This window comes from Oncorhynchus kisutch, linkage group LG17, assembly GCF_002021735.2.
Source record: "Oncorhynchus kisutch isolate 150728-3 linkage group LG17, Okis_V2, whole genome shotgun sequence".
NCBI lineage: Eukaryota > Metazoa > Chordata > Actinopteri > Salmoniformes > Salmonidae > Oncorhynchus > Oncorhynchus kisutch.
In genome coordinates this window covers 15,900,752-15,923,810 of record NC_034190.2, presented here as the reverse complement: position 1 = coordinate 15,923,810, position 23,059 = coordinate 15,900,752, and the positions used below count along the sequence as shown (strand labels likewise).

General features: G+C 42.8%; 1 protein-coding gene and 1 long non-coding RNA gene across 2 annotated transcripts in view; one reads left to right on the top strand and one right to left on the bottom strand.

The window, feature by feature from the left end:
* The window catches only part of LOC109908485 (potassium voltage-gated channel subfamily KQT member 4), a 123,616-nt gene that overhangs the window by 34,200 nt on the left and 66,357 nt on the right, over window positions 1-23,059 (bottom strand). The window contains exon 2 of the mRNA XM_031795202.1: window positions 10,525-10,615. Within this exon, the coding sequence (XP_031651062.1) occupies window positions 10,525-10,615 (91 nt within the window). The remainder of the gene's footprint in view (window positions 1-10,524; window positions 10,616-23,059) is intronic.
* On the top strand, window positions 8,099-9,622 carry LOC116354521 (uncharacterized). Its single transcript, XR_004203857.1, has 3 exons — window positions 8,099-8,285; window positions 8,375-8,507; window positions 9,031-9,622. It is a non-coding gene; the product is annotated as an uncharacterized LOC116354521 (long non-coding RNA).

Genomic DNA, 23,059 nt, shown 5'->3' with positions numbered 1-23,059 from the left:
ACCATGATTATTACAGCCTCCTGTAGAGGGAGACAGATAGAGAGAACACCCTGATAATTACAGCCTCCTGTGGAGGGAGACAGATAGAGAGAACACCCTGATTATTACAGCCTCCTGTAGAGGGAGACAGAGAGAGAGAACACCGTGATTATTACAGCCTCCTGTAGGGGGAGACTGAGAGAGAACATCACGGTTATTACAGCCTCCTGTAGGGGGAGACTGAGAGAGAGAACATCATGGTTATTACAGCCTCCTGTAGGGGGAGACTGAGAGAGAGAACATCACGATTATTACAGCCTCCTGTAGGGAGAGACTGAGAGAGAGAACACCACGATTATTACAGCCTCCTGTAGGAGGAGACTGAGAGAGAACATCACGGTTATTACAGCCTCCTGTAGAGGGAGACAGAGAACCATGATTATTACAGCCTCCTGTAGAGGGAGACAGAGAGAACACCATGATTATTACAGCCTCCTGTATGGGGAGACAGAGAGAACATCACGATTATTACAGCCTCCTGTAGACGGAGACAGAGAGAGAACAGCATGATTATTACAGCCTCCTGTAGATGGAGACAGATAGAGAGAACAGCATGATTATTACAGCCTCCTGTAGAGGGAGACAGATAGAGAGAACAACATGATTATTACAGGCTCCTGTAGAGGGAGACTGAGAGAGTACATCACGATTATTACAGCCTCCTGTGGAGGGAGACAGAGAGAGAGAACACCACGATTATTACAGCCTCCTGTAGGGGGAGACAGAGAGAGAGAACACCATGATTATTACAGCCTCCTGTAGGGGGAGACAGAGAGAGAACATCACGGTTATTACAGCCTCCTGTAGGGGGAGACTGAGAGAGAGAACATCATGGTTATTACAGCCTCCTGTAGGGGGAGACTGAGAGAGAGAACATCACGATTATTACAGCCTCCTGTAGGGGGAGACTGAGAGAGAGAACATCACAGTTCTTACAGCCTCCTGTAGAGGGAGACAGAGAACCATGATTATTACAGCCTCCTGTAGAGGGAGACAGAGAGAACACCATGATTATTACAGCCTCCTGTAGAGGGAGACTGAGAGAGAACATCACGATTATTACAGCCTCCTGTATGGGGAGACTGAGAGAGAACATCACAATTATTACAGCCTCCTGTAGGGGGAGACTGAGAGAGAACATCACGATTATTACAGCCTCCTGTAGGGGGAGACTGAGAGAACATCACGATTATTACAGCCTCCTGTAGGGGGAGACTGAGAGAACATCACGATTATTACAGCCTCCTGTAGGGGGAGACTGAGAGAGAACATCACGATTATTACAGCCTCCTGTAGGGGGAGACTGAGAGAACATCACGATTATTACAGCCTCCTGTAGGGGGAGACTGAGAGAGAGAGGGTCTGACCATTAAATAACAGTGAGAGAGAAGGGGCGAGGGCAAAAATGAGAGAGCAACTAAGAGAGATATTGGAGGGTAAGAGGGAGAGAGAGAGATAGAGAGAAAGAGAGGGTGAGAGAGATATAAAAGAGAATGGGAGATGAGGGGGTTGAGCGAGAGAGCAGAAGTAAAAGCAGAAAGAGAGAGAGGCAGAGGGAGAGAGCAGAAGCAGAAAGCCATCCTCCATTACCTCTTTCTAAAGTTAAAAGAGGAGGAAGTGATTATAGGATGGCTGTTAGGATTAGTGGATCATGTCTGGGATTTCTTGCATAGTCAACAATAAGTCCTCTCGCCTGCTTACACCACAGTTTCTTACACTGCTGTTCCTCCGCTAGACAACACACACACACTCAGTGGCAGGCGTGACGGCACGCAGAATCAGACACACACACACACACATCATCACAGTGAGATGGATGACAATTGGTGACCATGAGCGGTTTGTGTGTGTGTTTTTGTATGTGTAGTGTGTTTTTGTCAGTGTGTGTGTGTGTGTATCCGCACATGTAGAGAAAGAGTGTGTGTGTGTGTCTGATTCTAATTGCCGTCACGCCTGTCGCTGAGTGTGTGTGTGTTGTCCCGCGGAGGAACAGCAGTGTAAGAAACGGCGGTGTCAGAGGAAGGCCCTAAAAATGTCCAAGACTCCAGCCACTCAAGTCATAGACTGTTCTCTCTCTCTGCTACCGCGCGACTGTTCTCTCTGCTACCGATGCACCAAGTCTGGAACAAACAGGACCCTGAACAGCAACCCCGATGCCATGAGACTGCTAAACAAGACTGCTAAATCAGACTGCTAAATCAGACTGCTAAACAAGACTGCTAAATCAGACTGCTAAACAAGACCGCTAAATCAGACCGCTAAACAAGACCGCTAAACAAGACCGCTAAACAAGACCGCTAAACAAGACCGCTAAACAAGACCGCTAAATCAGACTGCTAAATCAGACTGCTAAACAAGACTGCTAAACAAGACTGCTAAATCAGACTGCTAAACAAGACTGCTAAACAAGACTGCTAAACAAAACTGCTAAATCAGACTGCTAAATAAGACTGCTAAACAAGACTGCTAAACAAGACTGCTAAACCAGACTGCTAAATCAGACTGCTAAATCAGACTGCTAAACAAGACTGCTAAATCAGACTGCTAAACAAGACTGCTAAATCAGACTGCTAAACAAGACTGCTAAACAAGACTGCTAAACAAGACTGCTAAATCAGACTGCTAAACAAGACTGCTAAACAGCTATTAAAATGGCTACCCGCTGTCACTACTGTCTATTATCTAGCCTGCTGCCTAGTCACTTTAACCCTACCTACATGTACCTCATACCCCTGCACATTGACTCAGTACTTGTCCTCCCTGCATACAGCCAAGTTATTTCTTACTCGTTATTGTTATTTGTTATTCATTCTTTGTGTCACTATTTCAATTATTTAACTTTTTTATCTTTAACTCTGTGTAAGTAAGCATTTCACTGCTAGTCTACACCTGTTGTTTATGAAGCATGTGACAAATAAAATTTGATTTGATCTGACACGCGCGCGCACACACACACACACACACACACACACACACACACACACACACACACACACACACACACACACACACACACACACACACACACACACACACACACTGAAAAAAGTACCAAATTGTCATACATGAGTAAAAGTAAAGATACCTTGAAAGTCAACCAGTAAAATACTACTTTTTTATTTTTTATTTCACCTTTATTTAACCAGGTAGGCTAGTTGAGAACAAGTTCTCATTTGCAACTGCGACCTGGCCAAGATAAAGCATAGCAGTGTGAGCATACAACAAAGAGTTACACATGGAGTAAACAATTAACAAGTCAATAACACAGTAGAAAACGAAGGGGGGGTCTATATACAATGTGTGCAAAAGGCATGAGGAGGTAGGCAAATAATTACAATTTTGCAGATTAACACTGGAGTGATAAAAGATCAGATGGTCATGTACAGGTAGAGATATTGGTGTGCAGAAGAGCAGAAAAGTAAATAAATAAAAACAGTACGGGGATGAGGTAGGTGAAAAGGGTGGGCTATTTACCAATAGACTATGTACAGCTGCAGCGATCGGTTAGCTGCTCAGATAGCTGATGTTTGAAGTTGGTGAGGGAGATGAAAGTCTCCAACTTCAGCGATTTTTGCAATTCGTTCCAGTCACAGGCAGCAGAGTACTGGAACGAAAGGCGGCCAAATGAGGTGTTGGCTTTAGGGATGATCAGTGAGATACACCTGCTGGAGCGCGTGCTACGGATGGGTGTTGCCATCGTGACCAGTGAGCTGAGATAAGGCGGAGCTTTACCTAGCATAGACTTGTAGATGACCTGGAGCCAGTGGGTCTGGCGACGAATATGTAGCGAGGGCCAGCCGACTAGAGCATACAAGTCGCAGTGGTGGGTAGTATAAGGTGCTTTAGTGACAAAACGGATGGCACTGTGATAGACTGCATCCAGTTTGCTGAGTAGAGTGTTGGAAGCCATTTTGTAGATGACATCGCCGAAGTCGAGGATCGGTAGGATAGTCAGTTTTACTAGGGTAAGCTTGGCGGCTTGAGTGAAGGAGGCTTTGTTGCGGAATAGAAAGCCGACTCTTGATTTGATTTTCGATTGGAGATGTTTGATATGAGTCTGGAAGGAGAGTTTGCAGTCTAGCCAGACACCTAGGTACTTATAGACGTCCACATATTCTAGGTCGGAACCATCCAGGGTGGTGATGCTAGTCGGGCATGCAGGTGCAGGCAGCGACCGGTTGAAAAGCATGCATTTGGTTTTACTAGCGTTTAAGAGCAGTTGGAGGCCACGGAAGGAGTGTTGTATGGCATTGAAGCTTGATTGGAGGTTAGATAGCACAGTGTCCAAAGACGGGCCGAAAGTATATAGAATGGTGTCGTCTGCGTAGAGGTGGATCAGGGAATCGCCCGCAGCAAGAGCAACATCATTGATATACACAGAGAAAAGAGTCGGCCCGAGAATTGAACCCTGTGGCACCCCCATAGAGACTGCCAGAGGACCGGACAGCATGCCCTCCGATTTGACACACTGAACTCTGTCTGCAAAGTAATTGGTGAACCAGGCAAGGCAGTCATCCGAAAAACCGAGGCTACTGAGTCTGCCGATAAGAATATGGTGATTGACAGAGTCGAAAGCCTTGGCGAGGTCGATGAAGACGGCTGCACAGTACTGTCTTTTATCGATGGCGGTTATGATGTCGTTTAGTACCTTGAGTGTGGCTGAGGTGCACCCATGACCGGCTCGGAAACCAGATTGCACAGCGGAGAAGGTACGGTGGGATTCGAGATGGTCAGTGACCTGTTTGTTGACTTGGCTTTCGAAGACCTTAGATAGGCAGGGCAGGATGGATATAGGTCTGTAACAGTTTGGGTCCAGGGTGTCTCCCCCTTTGAAGAGGGGGATGACTGCGGCAGCTTTCCAATCCTTGGGGATCTCAGACGAGATGAAAGAGAGGTTGAACAGGCTGGTAATAGGGGTTGCGACAATGGTGGCAGATAGTTTCAGAAATAGAGGGTCCAGATTGTCAAGCCCAGCTGATTTGTACGGGTCCAGGTTTTGCAGCTCTTTCAGAACATCTGCTATCTGGATTTGGGTAAAGGAGAACCTGGAGAGGCTTGGGCGAGGAGCTGCGGGGGGGGCGGAGCTGTTGGCCGAGGTTGAAGTAGCCAGGCGGAAGGCATGGCCAGCCGTTGAGAAATGCTTATTGAAGTTTTCGATAATCATGGATTTATCAGTGGTGACCGTGTTACCTAGCCTCAGTGCAGTGGGCAGCTGGGAGGAGGTGCTCTTGTTCTCCATGGACTTCACAGTGTCCCAGAACTTTTTGGAGTTGGAGCTACAGGATGCAAACTTCTGCCTGAAGAAGCTGGCCTTAGCTTTCCTGACTGACTGCGTGTATTGGTTCCGGACTTCCCTGAACAGTTGCATATCACGGGGACTATTCGATGCTATTGCAGTCCGCCACAGGATGTTTTTGTGCTGGTCGAGGGCAGTCAGGTCTGGGGTGAACCAAGGGCTGTATCTGTTCTTAGTTCTGCATTTTTTGAACGGAGCATGCTTATCTAAAATGGTGAGGAAGTTACTTTTAAAGAATGACCAGGCATCCTCAACTGACGGGATGAGGTCAATGTCCTTCCAGGATACCCGGGCCAGGTCGATTAGAAAGGCCTGCTCACAGAAGTGTTTTAGGGAGCGTTTGACAGTGATGAGGGGTGGTCGTTTGACTGCGGCTCCGTAGCGGATACAGGCAATGAGGCAGTGATCGCTGAGATCCTGGTTGAAGACAGCGGAGGTGTATTTGGAGGGCCAGTTGGTCAGGATGACGTCTATGAGGGTGCCCTTGTTTACAGAGTTAGGGTTGTACCTGGTGGGTTCCTTGATGATTTGTGTGAGATTGAGGGCATCTAGCTTAGATTGTAGGACTGGCGGGGTGTTAAGCATATCCCAGTTTAGGTCACCTAACAGAACAAACTCTGAAGCTAGATGGGGGGCGATCAATTCACAAATGGTGTCCAGGGCACAGCTGGGAGCTGAGGGGGGTCGGTAGCAGGCGGCAACCGTGAGAGACTTATTTCTGGAGAGAGTAATTTTCAAAATTAGTAGTTCGAACTGTTTGGGTATGGACCTGGAAAGTATGACATTACTTTGCAGGCCATCTCTGCAGTAAACTGCAACTCCTCCCCCTTTGGCAGTTCTATCTTGACGGAAGATGTTATAGTTGGGTATGGAAATCTCTGAATTTTTGGTGGCCTTCCTGAGCCAGGATTCAGACACAGCAAGGACATCAGGGTTAGCAGAGTGTGCTAAAGCAGTGAGTAAGTCAAACTTAGGGAGGAGGCTTCTGATGTTGACATGCATGAAACCAAGGCTTTTTCGAACACAGAAGTCAACAAATGTGGGTGCCTGGGGACATGCAGGGCCTGGGTTTACCTCCACATCACCCGCGGAACAGAGAAGGAGTAGTATGAGGGTGCGGCTAAAGGCTATCAAAACTGGTCGCCTAGAGCGTTGGGGACAGAGAATAAGAGGAGCAGGTTTCTGGGCATGGTAGAATATATTCAGGGCATAATGCGCAGACAGGGGTATGGTGGGGTGCGGGTACAGCGGAGGTAAGCCCAGGCACTGGGTGATGATGAGAGAGGTTGTATCTCTGGACATGCTGGTAGTAATGGGTGAGGTCACCGCATGTGTGGGAGGTGGGACAAAGGAGTTAACAGGGGTATGAAGAGTGGAACTAGGGGCTCCATTGTGAACTAAAACAATGATAACTAACCTGAACAACAGTATACAAGGCATATTGACATTTGAGAGAGACATACAGCGAGGCATACAGTAATCACAGGTGTTGAATTGGGAAAGCTAGCTAAAACAGTAGGTGAGACAACAGCTAATCAGCTAGCACAACAACAGCAGGTAAAATGGCGTAGACTAGGCAACGGGGCCAACAGATAAAACAAACAAGCAGAATGGAGTACCGTGATTTATGGACAGTCCAGCGTGCATCAGCTATGTAGCCAAGAGATCAGTGTCCAGGGGGCAGCGGTGGATGGGGAAGGGAAGCTGGACTGGCGAGTGTTATCCAGGTAAAAAAAACGAACAATGACTAAATAGCTTGTAGCTAGTTAGCTGGTTAGCTTCTGGAGGTTCTTGAGTGTGTTCTAAAAATAAATAAAAAATAATAGCGATTCCGTATCACATTGGGTGAGGCAGGTTTCCGGAAGGTATAAACAAATTAAAAGTCAAAAGAGATAGAAAGTAAATATGGGTCCGGTGGGCGTTTGGGACGCGGCGATTCAGGCGGTTAGCAGGCCTGTGCTAACAAGCTAACAGTTTGTAGGCCCGGGCTACTTGAGTAAAAGTCTAAAAGTATTTGTTTTTAAATATACTTAAGTATCAAAGGTAAAAGTATAAATCATTTCAAATTCCTTATATCAAGCAAACCAGACAGCACCATTTTATAGCTTTTTATTTACGGAAAGCCAGGGGCACACTCCAAAACTCAGACATAATTTACAAATAAAGCATGTTGTGTTTAGTGAGTCTGCCAGATCAGAGGTAGTAGGGGTGACCAGGGATGTTCTGTTGATAAGTGTGTGAATTGGACCATTTTCCTGTCCTGCTAAGCATTCAAAATGTAATGAGTACTTTTGGGTGTCAGGGAAAATGTATGGAGTAAAAAGTATATACTTTGTAAGTTTGGAGTAGGACTTTCACCACAACACTGATCACATTTGTAGACAGGACAGTTTGTTGGCTTCAACATGTATTGCTTGGCAGTTAGCACAAAAAACTGTTTTTTGTAGTATATTCAATCTGATTAAGTAATGTCTTAATAGTGTCAATCAAATTGATTGATCAAATCAAAGTTTATTTGTCACGTGCACAGAATACAACAGCTGTAAACAGTACATGTCACACCCTGACCTTAGAGATCCTTATTATTCTCTATGTTTGGTTAGGTCTGGGTGTGACTCGGGTGGGAAATTCTATGTTTTCTGCTTCTTTGTTTTTGGCCGAGTGTGGTTCCCAATCAGAGGCAGCTGTCTATCGTTGTCTCTGATTGGGGATCATACTTAGGCAGCCCTTTTTCCCACCATTAGGTTGTGGGATATTGTTTTCTGTTTAGTTACTGTTGCCTGACAGAATGGTGACTTTTCGATTTTGTTTGAGTGGTTTTTAAAAATTGAAATCATGAACACTTTCCACGCTGCGCCTTGGTCTACTCTTTCTACCACCAACGAGAGCTGTTACAGTGAAATGCTTACTGGTAAACTCTTCCTCAACAATGCAATACTCAATATTAAAGGTAAAGAAGTAGAAAAGTATCAAATAGAAAATAATGACCTAGATAAGTGACCAACTGTTCCGTCCATTTGATTGACTGTTCCATGTCAGGCCAGAGAAGCTCTGTGGGGGACAGGTGTAGGAGCTCCGATGTATATACTCCCACAACAACCAGTACATCTGTCAGATCGATTACCGCGTGTCCTGCCGGGACCTGATCCGGACCAGGAGGCACAACATCTGGGTGAGAGAGGCAACACCCAGTGGTGGAACAAGTACTCAACTGTCATACTTGAGTAAAAGTAAAGATGCCTTAATAGAAAATGACTCAGTAAATCACCCAGTAAAATACTGCTTGAGTAAAAGTCTAAAAGTATTTGGTTTTAAATATACTTAAGTATCAAAAGTAAACTTGTATTTTTTTTATTGACAGATAGCCAGGGGCATACCCCAACACTAAGACATAATTTACAAACAAAGCATTTGTGTTTAGTGAGTCAGATCAGAGACAGTAGCGATGACCAGGGATTTTCATCCGATAAGTGTGTGAATTGGACCTTTTTCCTGACAAACTGTATCGAGTACATTTGGGTATCGGGGGAATGTTTGGAGATTCAACAGCAGGTTACACCAGGTGGGAACAGGTGGGAGCCTTTCTTCTCGTAACAGCGAACTTTGCTGGTTTCTGGTGAGTGTGTGTGTGTGTGTGTGTGAGCTCCAGGCTGCGTGGCGCCAGGTGGACAAGCTTCCCTTCTCTCTTTCCTCAGTCCCAGCTGACTCTTGGTTCTAACAGCGGTGGCGTGTGTCTCAGCACTGCTGTTCGTGTGTCACACTTTCTCTGCAGCGGATCTTCAAGTACAAGAACACCCCCAATGTAGATCCTGACAGCATAGGCACTGCTGTATTGTCTGGACTCTACACCCACATAGATCCACAGCACATAGACAATGCAACCAACGCTCCAGTTAGCTTGACCATAGATGAGTACATAGAGATGGACGTCATTGGCCAAGCCGGTCACTATCAGAGCCTGGTATCAACCACCAATTAGATCACTATCTGGCAGAGTCAAAAGTTGTCCACCAATTAGATCACTGTATAGAGAAGAGTCAAAAGTTGAAATCTACTGCGTGCTATTCTATTGTCTTCTATTCTACACCCATCATCTGTCTGTAATGCAGTAACTTCGATGAACTGACAGGGTGTGCTGTTTGTTTTGGAGTGATGGAGTGACATGAGTGAGAGAGGAAGGGGAAAAGGAAGTGAGAGATGGGAGGAACTAGTTAGGCAGAGAGAGAGCAAAACAGAAAGAAATGGGAGGAACTAGTAAGAGGCAGAGGGGGGGGGGGGGGTAGAAAGAAAGAGAGACAGGGAAGTACTCATAGTATAAATGCTGAAGAAGGTTGAACAGCGAGAGATAGAGGAAGCTGAACAGCCACAGGAAAACAAGAAGAAAGAGAGCACTAACTGGTGATGGAGAGAGAGAGAGAGAGAGAGAGAGTTGGGTGGTGTAGATCAGCATGGAAAATGTACAGTGAGTTCACTGTAGGTACCCTATTGTGTGTGTGTGAGAATGGGGTCAATTTGAATTGAAGGCAATCAATTAAGAAAGTAAACTGTAATGTGAATTCCAAATTGACAGCATCTATTTTCAATGACTTTTCAATAAACTGAAGAATAAAAGCTATTGCTGTGTGTGTGCGCCTAAAGTTTGAGATTTCAAATGGTATTTGAACCTAGGTCTGAAAAATTGTGTTTATTTTGGAGCAATACTTTTACAATTCTAGTGTATTCAAATAAAGGGAGAGAGAGATTCAGTGGGATAACCAGTGTTTACACTGTAACAGTATATCATCAACCTACTGTAGCTAGGTTCCAGTCTGCTTTCACCAACCTGTCATTGTCTTGCCAAACAAGGCCATGATATAATGATGTTGAAAGCAAAAGCAGACAGGTACTCAAGCTAACCTATTACTGATTTAGACCTGTGTTGGGGTGGGTTGGCAGGGCCAGCTGGCACTGTACGTTGACTACAAAAAGATTTACAAAAGAGAGTTATTGTATGGATAATCTGGGTCTGTGTGTATCAAGCCTCTCAGAGTAGAAGTGCTGATCTACCCATCTAATCTTATTCCATGTGTATCTAAAAGCTAAACTGATCCTAAATCAGCCCTCCTACTTTGAGACGCTCGGTACATCCGACCCCTGGAGCCGGGTCTATTGTGGAGGGGATGAAACCGAGGCTGAGGGCTATTTCTTACCAGGATGAAGAGTCCTTCGTTGGCTATCTTTTGATTGCCTGGGATGGTGGAGAACACAGACAGCACCAGACAGCTGAACACCAGCAGGAAACTGTAACACACACACACAGAGACAGAGACACGTGTCAATATACAGTCTACACATGGCCAAAAGCTTGCACAGACACAAAACAAGTTATTTTTCATTGTAGTTCATTCTACTTCATTGTCTTCTAGTTTATTAACGCGAGTGTGTTGAACAATGTGACCATAGTCCATTGTGCCCAGAATAGAGATGTATTTCATAATTACAGCTGTGGCGTTGTACTCAGAACAGCATGTCCGGCATGCCAGTTTGGAAAAGTGAGTGGACACAGATTAAAATGCTTCGGAACGCAGCGGGTTCTTTGAGAGTTGGAGCGTTGCCGGGTGCTGTTGCTCTGACTCCATTCCGGGTGTCCCCAGTGGAAGGTTCTCTGACCCTCTCTTTCCCTTTCACTCTAATGCTCTCACACCGCCACACACACACACACATATCACCTCCACACTCGGGTCCATGTGAATATTCTGGGAGTACAGTAGGATTAGCCAGGTGGTAGCTGCTGTTGCTTCTGGGGTAGAGGCCAGGTCTCACAGTATGAGAACACTTCTCACAACCCCAAACAGTCTCAAGCGCTCCAGCTCACACACGCACACGCACACACACACACACACACACTCTCCACTGACATCGCTGTGAGGGCTAATGAAGGCCATGACCTCTAAAACCCCATGTTACAACAACCACAAAGATAAACTGTTGTATGAATGGAGCAATCACACTGAGTGGATATGGATGGGTAATCACTGAAGGAATGACAATCACTGAGTGGATATGGATGGGTCATCACTGAAGGAATGACAATCACACTGAGTGGATATGGATGGGTAATCACTGAAGGAATGACAATCACACTGTGTGGATATGGATGGGTAATCACTGAAGGAATGACAATCACACTGTGTGGATATGGATGGGTAATCACTGAAGGAATGACAATCACACTGAGTGGATATGGATGGGTCGTCACTGAAGGAATGACAATCACTGAGTGGATATGGATGGGTCGTCACTGAAGGAATGACAATCACTGAGTGGATATGGATGGGTCATCACTGAAGGAATGACAATCACTGAGTGGATATGGATGGGTAATCACTGAAGGAATGACAATCACACTGTGTGGATATGGATGGGTCATCACTGAAGGAATGACAATCACACTGTGTGGATATGGATGGGTCATCACTGAAGGAATGACAATCACACTGAGTGGATATGGATAGGTCATCACTGAAGGAATGACAATCACTGAGTGGATATGGATGGGTCGTCACTGAAGGAATGACAATCACTGAGTGGATATGGATGGGTCATCACTGAAGGAATGACAATCACTGAGTGGATATGGATGGGTAATCACTGAAGGAATGACAATCACACTGTGTGGATATGGATGGGTCGTCACTGAAGGAATGACAATCACTGAGTGGATATGGATGGGTCATCACTGAAGGAATGACAATCACTGAGTGGATATGGATGGGTAATCACTGAAGGAATGACAATCACACTGTGTGGATATGGATGGGTCATCACTGAAGGAATGACAATCACACTGTGTGGATATGGATGGGTCATCACTGAAGGAATGACAATCACACTGTGTGGATATGGATGGGTCATCACTGAAGGAATGACAATCACACTGAGTGGATATGGATGGGTAATCACTGAAGGAATGACAATCACACTGTGTGGATATGGATGGGTCATCACTGAAGGAATGACAATCACACTGGTTAGTGTTTAACGGAATTTTAGCAAGCAAAGCCCTAACTGATAATGTATGGTCTGTCTGACAACAAGCAAAGCCCTAACTGATAATGTATGGTCTGTTGGACAACAAGCAAAGCCCTAACTGATAATGTATGGTCTGTCGGACAACAAGCAAAGCCCTAACTGATAATGTATGGTGTGTCGGACAACAAGCAAAGCCCTAACTGATAATGTATGGTCTGTCGGACAAAAAGCAATCCCCTAACTGATCATGTATGGTCTGTTGGACAACAAGCAAAGCCCTAACTGATAATGTATGGTCTGTCGGACAACAAGCAAAGCCCTAACTGATCATGTATGATCTGTCGGACAACAAGCATAGCCCTAACTGATCATGTATGGTCTGTCTGACAACAAGCAAAGCCCTAACTGATAATGTATGGTCTGTCTGACAACAAGCAAAGCCCTAACTGATAATGTATGGTCTGTCGGACAACAAGCAAAGCCCTAACTAATAATGTATGGTCTGTCGGACAAAAAGCAAAGCCCTAACTGATAATGTATGGTCTGTCGGACAACAAGCAAAGCCCTAACTGATCATGTATGGTCTGTCGGACAACAAGCAAAGCCCTAACTGATCATGTATGGTCTGTCTGACAACAAGCAAAGCCCTAACTGATAATGTATGGTCTGTCTGACAACAAGCAAAGCCCTAACTGATAATGTATGGTCTGTCGGACAACAAGCAAAGCCCTAACTGATCATGTATGGTCTGTCGGACAACAAGCAAAGCCCTAACTGATCATGTATGGTCTGTCTGACAACAAGCAAAGCCCTAACTGATAATGTATGGTCTGTCTGACAACAAGCAAAGCCCTAACTGATAATGTATGGTCTGTCGGACAACAAGCAAAGCCCTAACTAATAATGTATGGTCTGTCGGACAACAAGCAAAGCCCTAACTGATAATGTATGGTCTGTCGGACAACAAGTAATGCCCTAACTGATCATGTATGATCTGTCGGACAACAAGCAAAGCCCTAACTGATATTGAATGGTTTATCTGACAACAAGGGTGATGGAAACACTGTAATGAATGGTCTGTCTGACAACAAAGGCGATGGGAACACTGTAATGAATGGCAAAGACTGATGCTGTATCAGTAATGACTGTTATAATGACTTTATAATGTTGTTGAGCTCTGGTGAGTAAGAGTTCTACTGTATTTATAACACATGCCAGATAAACTTGAAACTTGACGAAACAACTAAAACAAAATGTTTTTAAAAAAGAATGAAAGAAAAAATGAAAGAAAGGATGAAAGGATGAAAGGATGAAAGAAAGAACAATAGGGAGAACAGGGACAATACTGTAATGTTGTGGAGCCTTGTTGAATTAGGAATTAGACAGGATCTATATGATGTGAGTCTACTATAGCATCCATCCAAGTTTAGTATTTGGTCCGATATTCATAACACGCAATGGTTACATCAAGCTTGTGACTCTTCAATCTTGTTGGATGCATTTACTGTTTGCTTTGGTTGTGTTTCAGTTTGTTTTGTGCCAAATAGAAATGAATGGTAAACAATGTATTGCTTCATTTTGGAGTCACTTTTATTGTAAATAAGAATATAATATGTTTCTAAACATAAGAATAGAATAAGTTAAAAAACACAAAAATCATACCCCCTCCCCCTCCCCCCCCAAAAATGTTAAACTCCCCTGTTATTGTAATGGTCTTGGGGGTATTGTATTTCTGTCTAACTTTCTCACTCATCATTATTCACGATTCATTCAGGACTATCCATAATCACGGTAGAATCCACATAAATGTAGAAGTGTTTAGAAACATATTATATTCTTATTTACAATAAAAGTGACTCCAAAATGAAGCAATACATTCTTTACCATTCATTTCTATTTGGCACAAAACAAACTGAAACACAACCAAAACAAACAGTAAATGCATCCAACAAGATTGAAGAGTCACAAGCTTGATGTAACCATTGCGTGTTATGAATATCGGACCAAATACTAAACTTTGACTACTTTAATACACATAAGTGAATTTGTACCAATAGATTTGGTCCCCTAAAATGGGTGGGCTATGTACAAAAAGTGTTGTAATTTCTAAATGGTTCACCCGATACAGATCATTGTATCATTTAAAATCCAAAGTTCTGGAGTACAGAGCCAAAACAACAAAAAATGTGTCACTGTCCCAATACTTTTGGAGCTCACTGTAGATGATCAATAATTCAATTAAACTGATCTGAGAACTGGAGACCAGGTCTGAAAGGCACACCCCTTTATACATCAGCAACTAAATGGAAACATTGGGGCAGAAATCCACCGAAATCTGCTTAGTTGTTAGTTTTGCCAAAATCCTAGAGGTCAGAATAAAGATGAAGAGGGAAAAACATCCCATATACTAGCCAATGAACCGGTTAGAGAGTAAAAACATCCCATATACTAGCCAATGAACCGGTTAGAGAGTAAAAACGTCCCATATATTAGCCAATGAACCGGTTAGAGAGTAAAAACATCCCATATATTAGCCAATGAACCGGTTAGAGAGTAAAAACATCCCATATATTAGCCAATGAACCGGTTAGAGAGTAAAAACATCCCATATATTAGCCAATGAACCGGTTAGAGAGTAAAAACATCCCATATACTAGCCAATGAACCGGTTAGAGAGTAAAAACATCCCATATACTAGCCAATGAACCGGTTAGAGAGTAAAAACGTCCCATATATTAGCCAATGAACCGGTTAGAGAGTAAAAACATCCCATATATTAGCCAATGAACCGGTTAGAGAGTAAAAACGTCCCGTATATTAGCCAATGAACCGGTTAGAGAGTAAAAACGTCCCGTATATTAGCCAATGAACCGGTTAGAGGGTAAAAACATCCCATATACTAGCCAATGAACCGGTTAGAGAGTAAAAACATCCCATATATTAGCCAATGAACCGGTTAGAGTAAAAACATCCCGTATATTAGCCGATGAACCGGTTAGAGGGTAAAAACGTCCCGTATATTAGCCAATGAACCGGTTAGAGGGTAAAAACATCCCATATACTAGCCAATGAACCGGTTAGAGAGTAAAAACATCCCATATATTAGCCAATGAACCGGTTAGAGGGTAAAAACATCCCATATATTAGCCAATGAACCGGCTAGAGAGTAAAAACATCCCGTATACTAGCCAATGAACCGGTTAGAGAGTAAAAACATCCCGTATATTAGCCAATGACCCGGTTAGAGAGTAAAAACATCCCGTATACTAGCCAATGAACCGGTTAGAGGGTAAAAACATCCCGTATACTAACCAATGAACCGGTTAGAGGATAAAAACATCCCGTATACTAACCAATGAACCGGTTAGAGGATAAAAACATCCCATATACTAACCAATGAACCGTTTAGAGGGTAAAAACGTCCCTTATACTAACCAATGAACCGGTTAGAGGGTAAAAACGTCACATATACTAACCAATGAACCGGTTAGAGGATAAAAACATCCTGTATACTAGCCAATGAACTGGTTAGAGAGTAAAAACATCCTGTATACTAACCAATGAACTGGTTAGAGAGTAAAAACATCCCATATATTAGCCAATGAACCGGTTAGAGAGTAAAAACATCCCGTATATTAGCCAATGAACCGGTTAGAGAGTAAAAACGTCCCATATATTAGCCAATGAACCGGTTAGAGAGTAAAAACATCCCATATATTAGCCAATGAACCGGTTAGAGAGTAAAAACGTCCCGTATATTAGCCAATGAACCGGTTAGAGAGTAAAAACGTCCCGTATATTAGCCAATGAACCGGTTAGAGGGTAAAAACATCCCGTATACTAGCCAATGAACCGGTTAGAGAGTAAAAACATCCTGTATATTAGCCAATGACCCGGTTAGAGAGTAAAAACATCCCGTATACTAGCCAATGAACTGGTTAGAGGGTAAAAACATCCCGTATACTAGCCAATGAACTGGTTAGAGAGTAAAAACATCCTGTATACTAACCAATGAACTGGTTAGAGGGTAAAAACATCCCGTATACTAGCCAATGAACTGGTTAGAGAGTAAAAACATCTTGTATACTAACCAATGAACTGGTTAGTGGGTAAAAACATGCCGTATACTAGTCAATGAACCAGTTAGAGGGTAAAAACATCCTGTATACTAGTCAATGAACTGGTTAGAGGGTTAAAAACATCCCGTATACTAGCCAATGAACTGGTTAGAGGATAAAAACATCCTGTATACTAGTCAATGAACCAGTTAGAGGATAAAAACATCCTGTATACTAGCCAATGAACTGGTTAGAGGATAAAAACATCCTGTATACTAACCAATGAACCAGTTAGAGGATAAAAACATCCTGTATACTAGCCAATGAACCAGTTAGAGGGTAAAAACATCCTGTATACTAGTCAATGAACCAGTTAGAGGGTAAAAACATCCTGTATACTAGTCAATGAACCAGTTAGAGGATAAAAACATCCTGTATACTAGCCAATGCACTATTTAGAGGGTAAAAACATCCTGTATACTAGTCAATGAACTGGTTAGAGGGTAAAAACTTCCTGTATACTAGCCAATGAACTGGTTAGAGGGTAAAAACTTCCTGTATACTAGCCAATGAACCAGTTAGAGTGTAAAACCATTGTGTATACTAGCCAATGCACCATTTAGAGGGTAAAAACATCCTGTATACTAGCCAATGCACCATTTAGAGGGTAAAAACATCCTGTATACTAGCCAATGCACCATTTAGAGGGTAAAAACGTCCTGTATACTAGCCAATGCATCACCATTGCGCAAGATCGCATTTCAACATTTCAGCTGAGGGAACTGTTTTAGCCACACCACCCCACCTTACCACTTCCCAGACTCCCGTTCAGGAAATATCAATTCAGAGGAGCATCAGTAGAAAATCCACCAAATCAGCCACAGTATGTTTGTCTCTGAGGAGGTGGAAAGGAGAGATCTGCTGTATAGCTCCTCCTGAGTGGTGTTCTGTTTCCACGTCAACAAACTGATATCAGACTAAACTATGTCAATAACACTGTATCTCAGATTAAAGACAAAGGGGGTAGGTTTGTGATCATTTAAGGTTTCATGAACACTGAGCCCATTACCATTGTGAATGTGTATGGGCCAAACCATGATGATCCTAAATTTGACCAAGATATCTTTTTGAAGTTAACGTGCCCATCATCAGAGATAATAATGGCAGGGGATTTTAACTTGGTACTGGACCCTTCCAGTGATAGATCTTCCTCTAATAGTATCAACCTCACACAGGCAGCTAAAATGTTAAAAGCAGAAATTAAACATTTTGGACTTGTAGACTTATGGAGATTTCACAACCAAAAGTTTCAAGAATACTCATTTTACTCCCCTGTCCATAACAGTTACTCTAGAATTGACTTATTTCTTATTCCTGCAGAAAAGGGAAGTTTAACTACTGGGTGTAAGTATTTACCAAGATGTATATCAGATCATTCTGCCCTACTGGCTTTCCGTACCAGTCAGTAGAGCACAGCCACCCTCAAGAAGGTGCAGGTTTGGCACATACTTACTCAATAATCCCACAAATATAGACATCTATTTTAGCTTTTTAGCACCAATAACAACTCTGCCGCCCCCCTAATTTTATGGTAAGCTCTCCTTGCATATCTGAGGGGGCAAATAATATAATTTTGCTCGTAAGATGTATAAGGCTCAGGTAGATTTGTTGGAGAATGAAATTAGAGATCAGGAAAATGAACATAGGGTAACATTTAACGACTCAAAAATGAGACTCAAAGCGATTGGAATACAACACCCTGACGACCCATAAAGTGGAAAATGCTCTTAGGAGAACAAAACAAAAATACTACGAACATGGAGATAAAGCAGGAAAGTTGCTTGCTTGGCAGATAAGACGAGAGGATGCTAAGTAGAGTTATTAACTCTATTAAGCTACTCAATAACACAGTTGTTCACAGTCTGAGGAAATGAATCTCGTCTTCAGGGAGTTTTATGAAACATTGTACAAGTCTGAAGGGGATGCCCCTGCCACAATGGATGCGTTTTTGAACAAACTCAATTTACAAACTTTAGCTGATGAGGATAGAGACCACTTGGAGAAAGAGATTACATCAGAGGAAAATAGGGAACCCATTTTCAACACTGCTGGGGGGAAATCAACAGGGTTAGACGGATTCCCTATTGAATTCTATCGATCCTTTTAACCCAAACTAATTGAGCCTCTTTGCAGTATGTTTAATTATGCCATAGAGACAGAAAAGCTCCCAGACAGACTTAAACAGGCACTGATCACAGTTTTGTTAAAACCTGGGAAAGATCCTCTGCTTTGTGGGTCATATAGACCAATATCTCTATTGAACACTTCATATAAGATTCTTGCGAGACTCATAGCTCTTAGACTGGATAAGGTTCTTCCGGACTTGGTTGATATGGACAAAAAAGGATTTGTAAGAAACTGCTCATCTCCTAAAAATATCAGAAGATTATTTAACATGATGCATTATGTAGAGAATGACCAAGAATTTGTAGTAGCGGCTTCATTAGATGCGGAAAGTAATCTGATTACTGTACAAATGTCTGGTAGCTCAGATCCTGACTAATGGAAACATTTCCTCATAGTTCTCCCTATCACGTGGCACAAGACAAGGTTGTCCCGTTAGTCCGCTCCTATTTTCTTTTGCTATAGAGCCACTGACAGAAGCTTTTAGACCTCATCCATCCATGGTGTTCGTATAGGTGGCCATGAACATCTGGTCTCACTATATGCCGATGACATTTTGTTTTACCTCACTAAACCAGAAATTTCACTCCGAACATTAGTTGACATCCTGAAAGAATATGGGACCTTTTCAGGATATAAAATAAACATATTGAAGAGTATAATTATGCCTTTTAACAGGGCAGCTATGCAGAACCCAATCTTAGACAAGCCGTTTTTTTTTAAACCACAGAAAATGACATATCTTGGATTGCAAATTCATTCTGAAATGATTAAGACATATCAACTGAACTATACTCCACTTCTCAAAAAGGTTGGGGAAGAATTGGATAGGTGGCGGCATTAACCAATTTCTCTTATTGGGCGTGTCAATTGTGTAAAGATTAATATATTAACAAAATTCTTGTACCTTTTTCAAACCTTGCCCTTTCCTATTCCCAAAGTTTTTTTCAAACAACTTAATAGGAACATTTCTTCATTTCTGTGGAAAGGGAAACCCCCCAGAGTGAAACTCACAACTTTATGCAAACCGTACTCAGAAGGAGGACTCACTCTACCTGACTTCCAGTTGTATTACTGGGCATCTCAGTTAAAGGCTGTGTGGCAAGATACAAGTTCACCCTCTTGGAGACAGACAGAGGAGTGTCTGACCCCTGCTACATTGGCATCTATACCTTATAGTAGCCCATCTAAAACTTTGCTAGGTCTCATAAACAACGCTTTCATTAAAAACACTTTAAATGTATGGATTGAAGTCTGTAAACAGACAGAGGGGCTTAGATATATATATGAACAAACACCTTTCTATAATAACCCCATCTTACCCAAAGCCCTGAGAGATGGTATTACATTTTCTTGGTTCAACAAATTAATTTAAACATTTAGTAATCTCTATAGAGAAGGTGAACTACTATCCTTTCAACAACTGGCATCTCATTTTCAGTTACCTCAAACTCATTTCTTCAAGTGCCTAGGTGCCTAGTGCCTAGTGCCTAGGTTAGGCATTATATTTCCACTCAACAGGGAGGTAAGATTCAGCCCATGAGTAAACCTATAACTGATAAACTGTGGCTGGAAAGGGGTAAAAAGGTTTCATTTGTTACGTGTACACTGTTCTTCAAGCTCTGTTGGGGAACAATGAAGCTCTGAAAGCTTGCATGAAGTGGCATGATGACATTGGTCTCCTTTTTGAGGAAGAGAAATGGGAAAAGCTATATTCAGATGTCAGCGTCTTTCATTTAACACAAGACACAAGTTGATGCAATTCAATATTTTACATAGGGTCTACTTTATACCAGAGAGACTGTATTAGATCAATTGTAAATAGTCAACATTTTGCACAAGGTGTAAAACGTGAGTGGGCACACTTAAGCATATGTTTTTGTCCTGCCCTGAACTAAGCAATTATTGGAAAGACATTATGCAGATCTTATCACAGGTCACTAATATGACGGTACTACTAGATCCTTCCCTTATTCTTCTTGGAGCTGATTCTGAATGACCAGTTAATATTTGTAGCAAAACCAGATTCATTAAATTGGCAGTAAATGCAGCCAATAAATGCACAGCTATTATATGGAAGAGTGACACTCCGCCAAGCAAGCAGATGTGGCTAAAAGAACTAGCTTTCTATATTCCATCTGAAAAATAACATACAATTGACGTAATAAACCCTTTGAATTTACTGATGTCTGGGGGGACTTTCAGTAGTTTCTCGAGACGTCACCTTAGCTGCCTCATTACTACTTTCTTCATTAATATATTTTTATTATTGGTTTTTGTGTTGAATCATTTATTTTTTAGCGTGGAATGTGAAAGTCATTATGTTTATTTTTTTGCTGTTAATCAGTGAAGCTAATACCGGTAGAGGGGGGTGTTCCTGTGTTTGGGAGGGAATGGTTTTGCCCAATGTGCCCCCATGTAGCATGGTGTTTTGTGTAGGTATTATCTGTGTCATATTTAGCTGATTGTTAAATTGTAAAAAACTAAATGCCAATAAATATATTGCACAAAAAAAAATTATAACACTGTCTAGCAAGGTAATGGGATTCACTGTTAAAATTGAGAGAGAAAAGCTACTGTATTGATGACTTTATGATTACATGAGAAGAAACTTATTGATTCATCTCATTTTTGCATATTCCCTGTGGATTGATGCAGGGAATTGGAGAATGACTGAAGCGTCATCATGAGTTTTGATCAAAAACAGACCAGATTAATAGAAAACTATGCTTGTTTATTACTGTACTATCAGACTGGCCATGACAGGTCAGGGATTGACCAGAAACAATACCTCCACCTTCTGGCCTTCTCTATACCTGTCTCTCTAGCAGTCTCCCTCCCTCTCTCTGTACATCTCTGTCTCTCCAGCAGTCTCCCTCCCTCTCTCTGTACATCTCCGTCTCTCCAGCAGTCTCCCTCCCTCTCTCTGTACCTCTCTGTCTCTCTAGCAGTCTCCCTCCCTCTCTCTGTACCTCTCTGTCTCTCTAGCAGTCTCCCTCCCTCTCTCTGTACCTCTCTGTCTCTCTAGCAATCTCCCTCCCTCTCTCTGTACATCTCTGTCTCTCTAGCGGTCTCCCTCCCTCTCTCTGTACATCTCTGTCTCTCTAGCAGTCTGCCTCCCTCTCTCTGTACATCTCTGTCTCCCTAGCAATCTCCCTCCCTCTCCCGTCTCCCCTCTCCCCTCTACCTGCCTTCTTCCCTCCACCCGCCACCCTTCCTCCGTCCTGGTCCAAACTGCTGTAATTGTTGGCAACCATCTCCGTAATGACCTAGGACAGGTCATCTGATCTGACACCTTGTGTGTCCTGCAGTGACCCTCTGCCAACGAGCCTGGGGGTGAGGAGAGGAGGCGATGAATGGAGACATCCTGGACCGCAGGATTTTCCGGCATCTGACACCTCACTACAAAAACAAACCCAGTCAACCGATGTCATGGGGATATTTGTAGCCCTAGTGAGGACGGACACAAACCAAAGCATCCTAAATGGGTTTGACAAGCCACAGATAAACTATGGGATGAATGTCTGCTAAAATAAACCTTAGCCAGTTGATTTCATACTGTATTTATATCCATTCAAAATATGATCTGAAAACAAAACAATGGAAATCTTGCCTTTCAGCTACACCTCGACTCTAGGTCGGTTTGAGCACTGTTTCTTCCTATGGACTGATAACAAAACATGACACTTCTCCAGCACCCTTTGGCTCTCTACAAGGGAAACAAAGTATTCAAATCCAACAGTGCTGTGTCACGGTCTATATTTACATTTTCTCTAAGAGTCCAGCTAGGTGTTAACACTGTCCCTCTCTGGCCGGCTCCACAAAGACACATTCTGGTCAAAATAAACAGCCAGAAAACACATCCTGGTCAAAATAAACAGCCAGAAAACACAACCTGGTCAATAAACAGCCAGAAAACACAGCCTGGTCTAAATAAACAGCCAGAAAACACAGCCTGGTCTAAATAAACAGCCAGAAAATGCCTCCTTCATTCGGAGCAACAGTAGGAAACATAGAATGCATCCCCAATGGCACCTTGTTCCCTTTATAGTGCACTACTTTTAACCAGGGCCCACAGGGCTCTGATCAAAAGTAGTGCACTATATAGAGAATGGGGTGCACCCTTACTGAGCTACATTACTTTTCATTCCTTCACAGTTCTCAGTAGGTACAGTAAGTACATAGGAAAGGTACAATCTGTCTCACAGCCTTTATATGAAACACTAGAGCCCCTTAGGACTAATGATGTGCACACAGCGTAGAAATGTGCATTACAAAACAAGGAAGTAGGCTTTTAATGGGATTTAGGATGGGCCTTTTGTTGGTAAGTGCCCCGGCTCACCATAAATGTTTCCCTGAACATGCATACTGTAAGCGCAATAAAACATGCACTTTGCTTTACTTGTATCCTGAGGCCTTTATAGTATAGGAATGAAATAATGGTAAAATGGTAACAACATTGACAACCGAT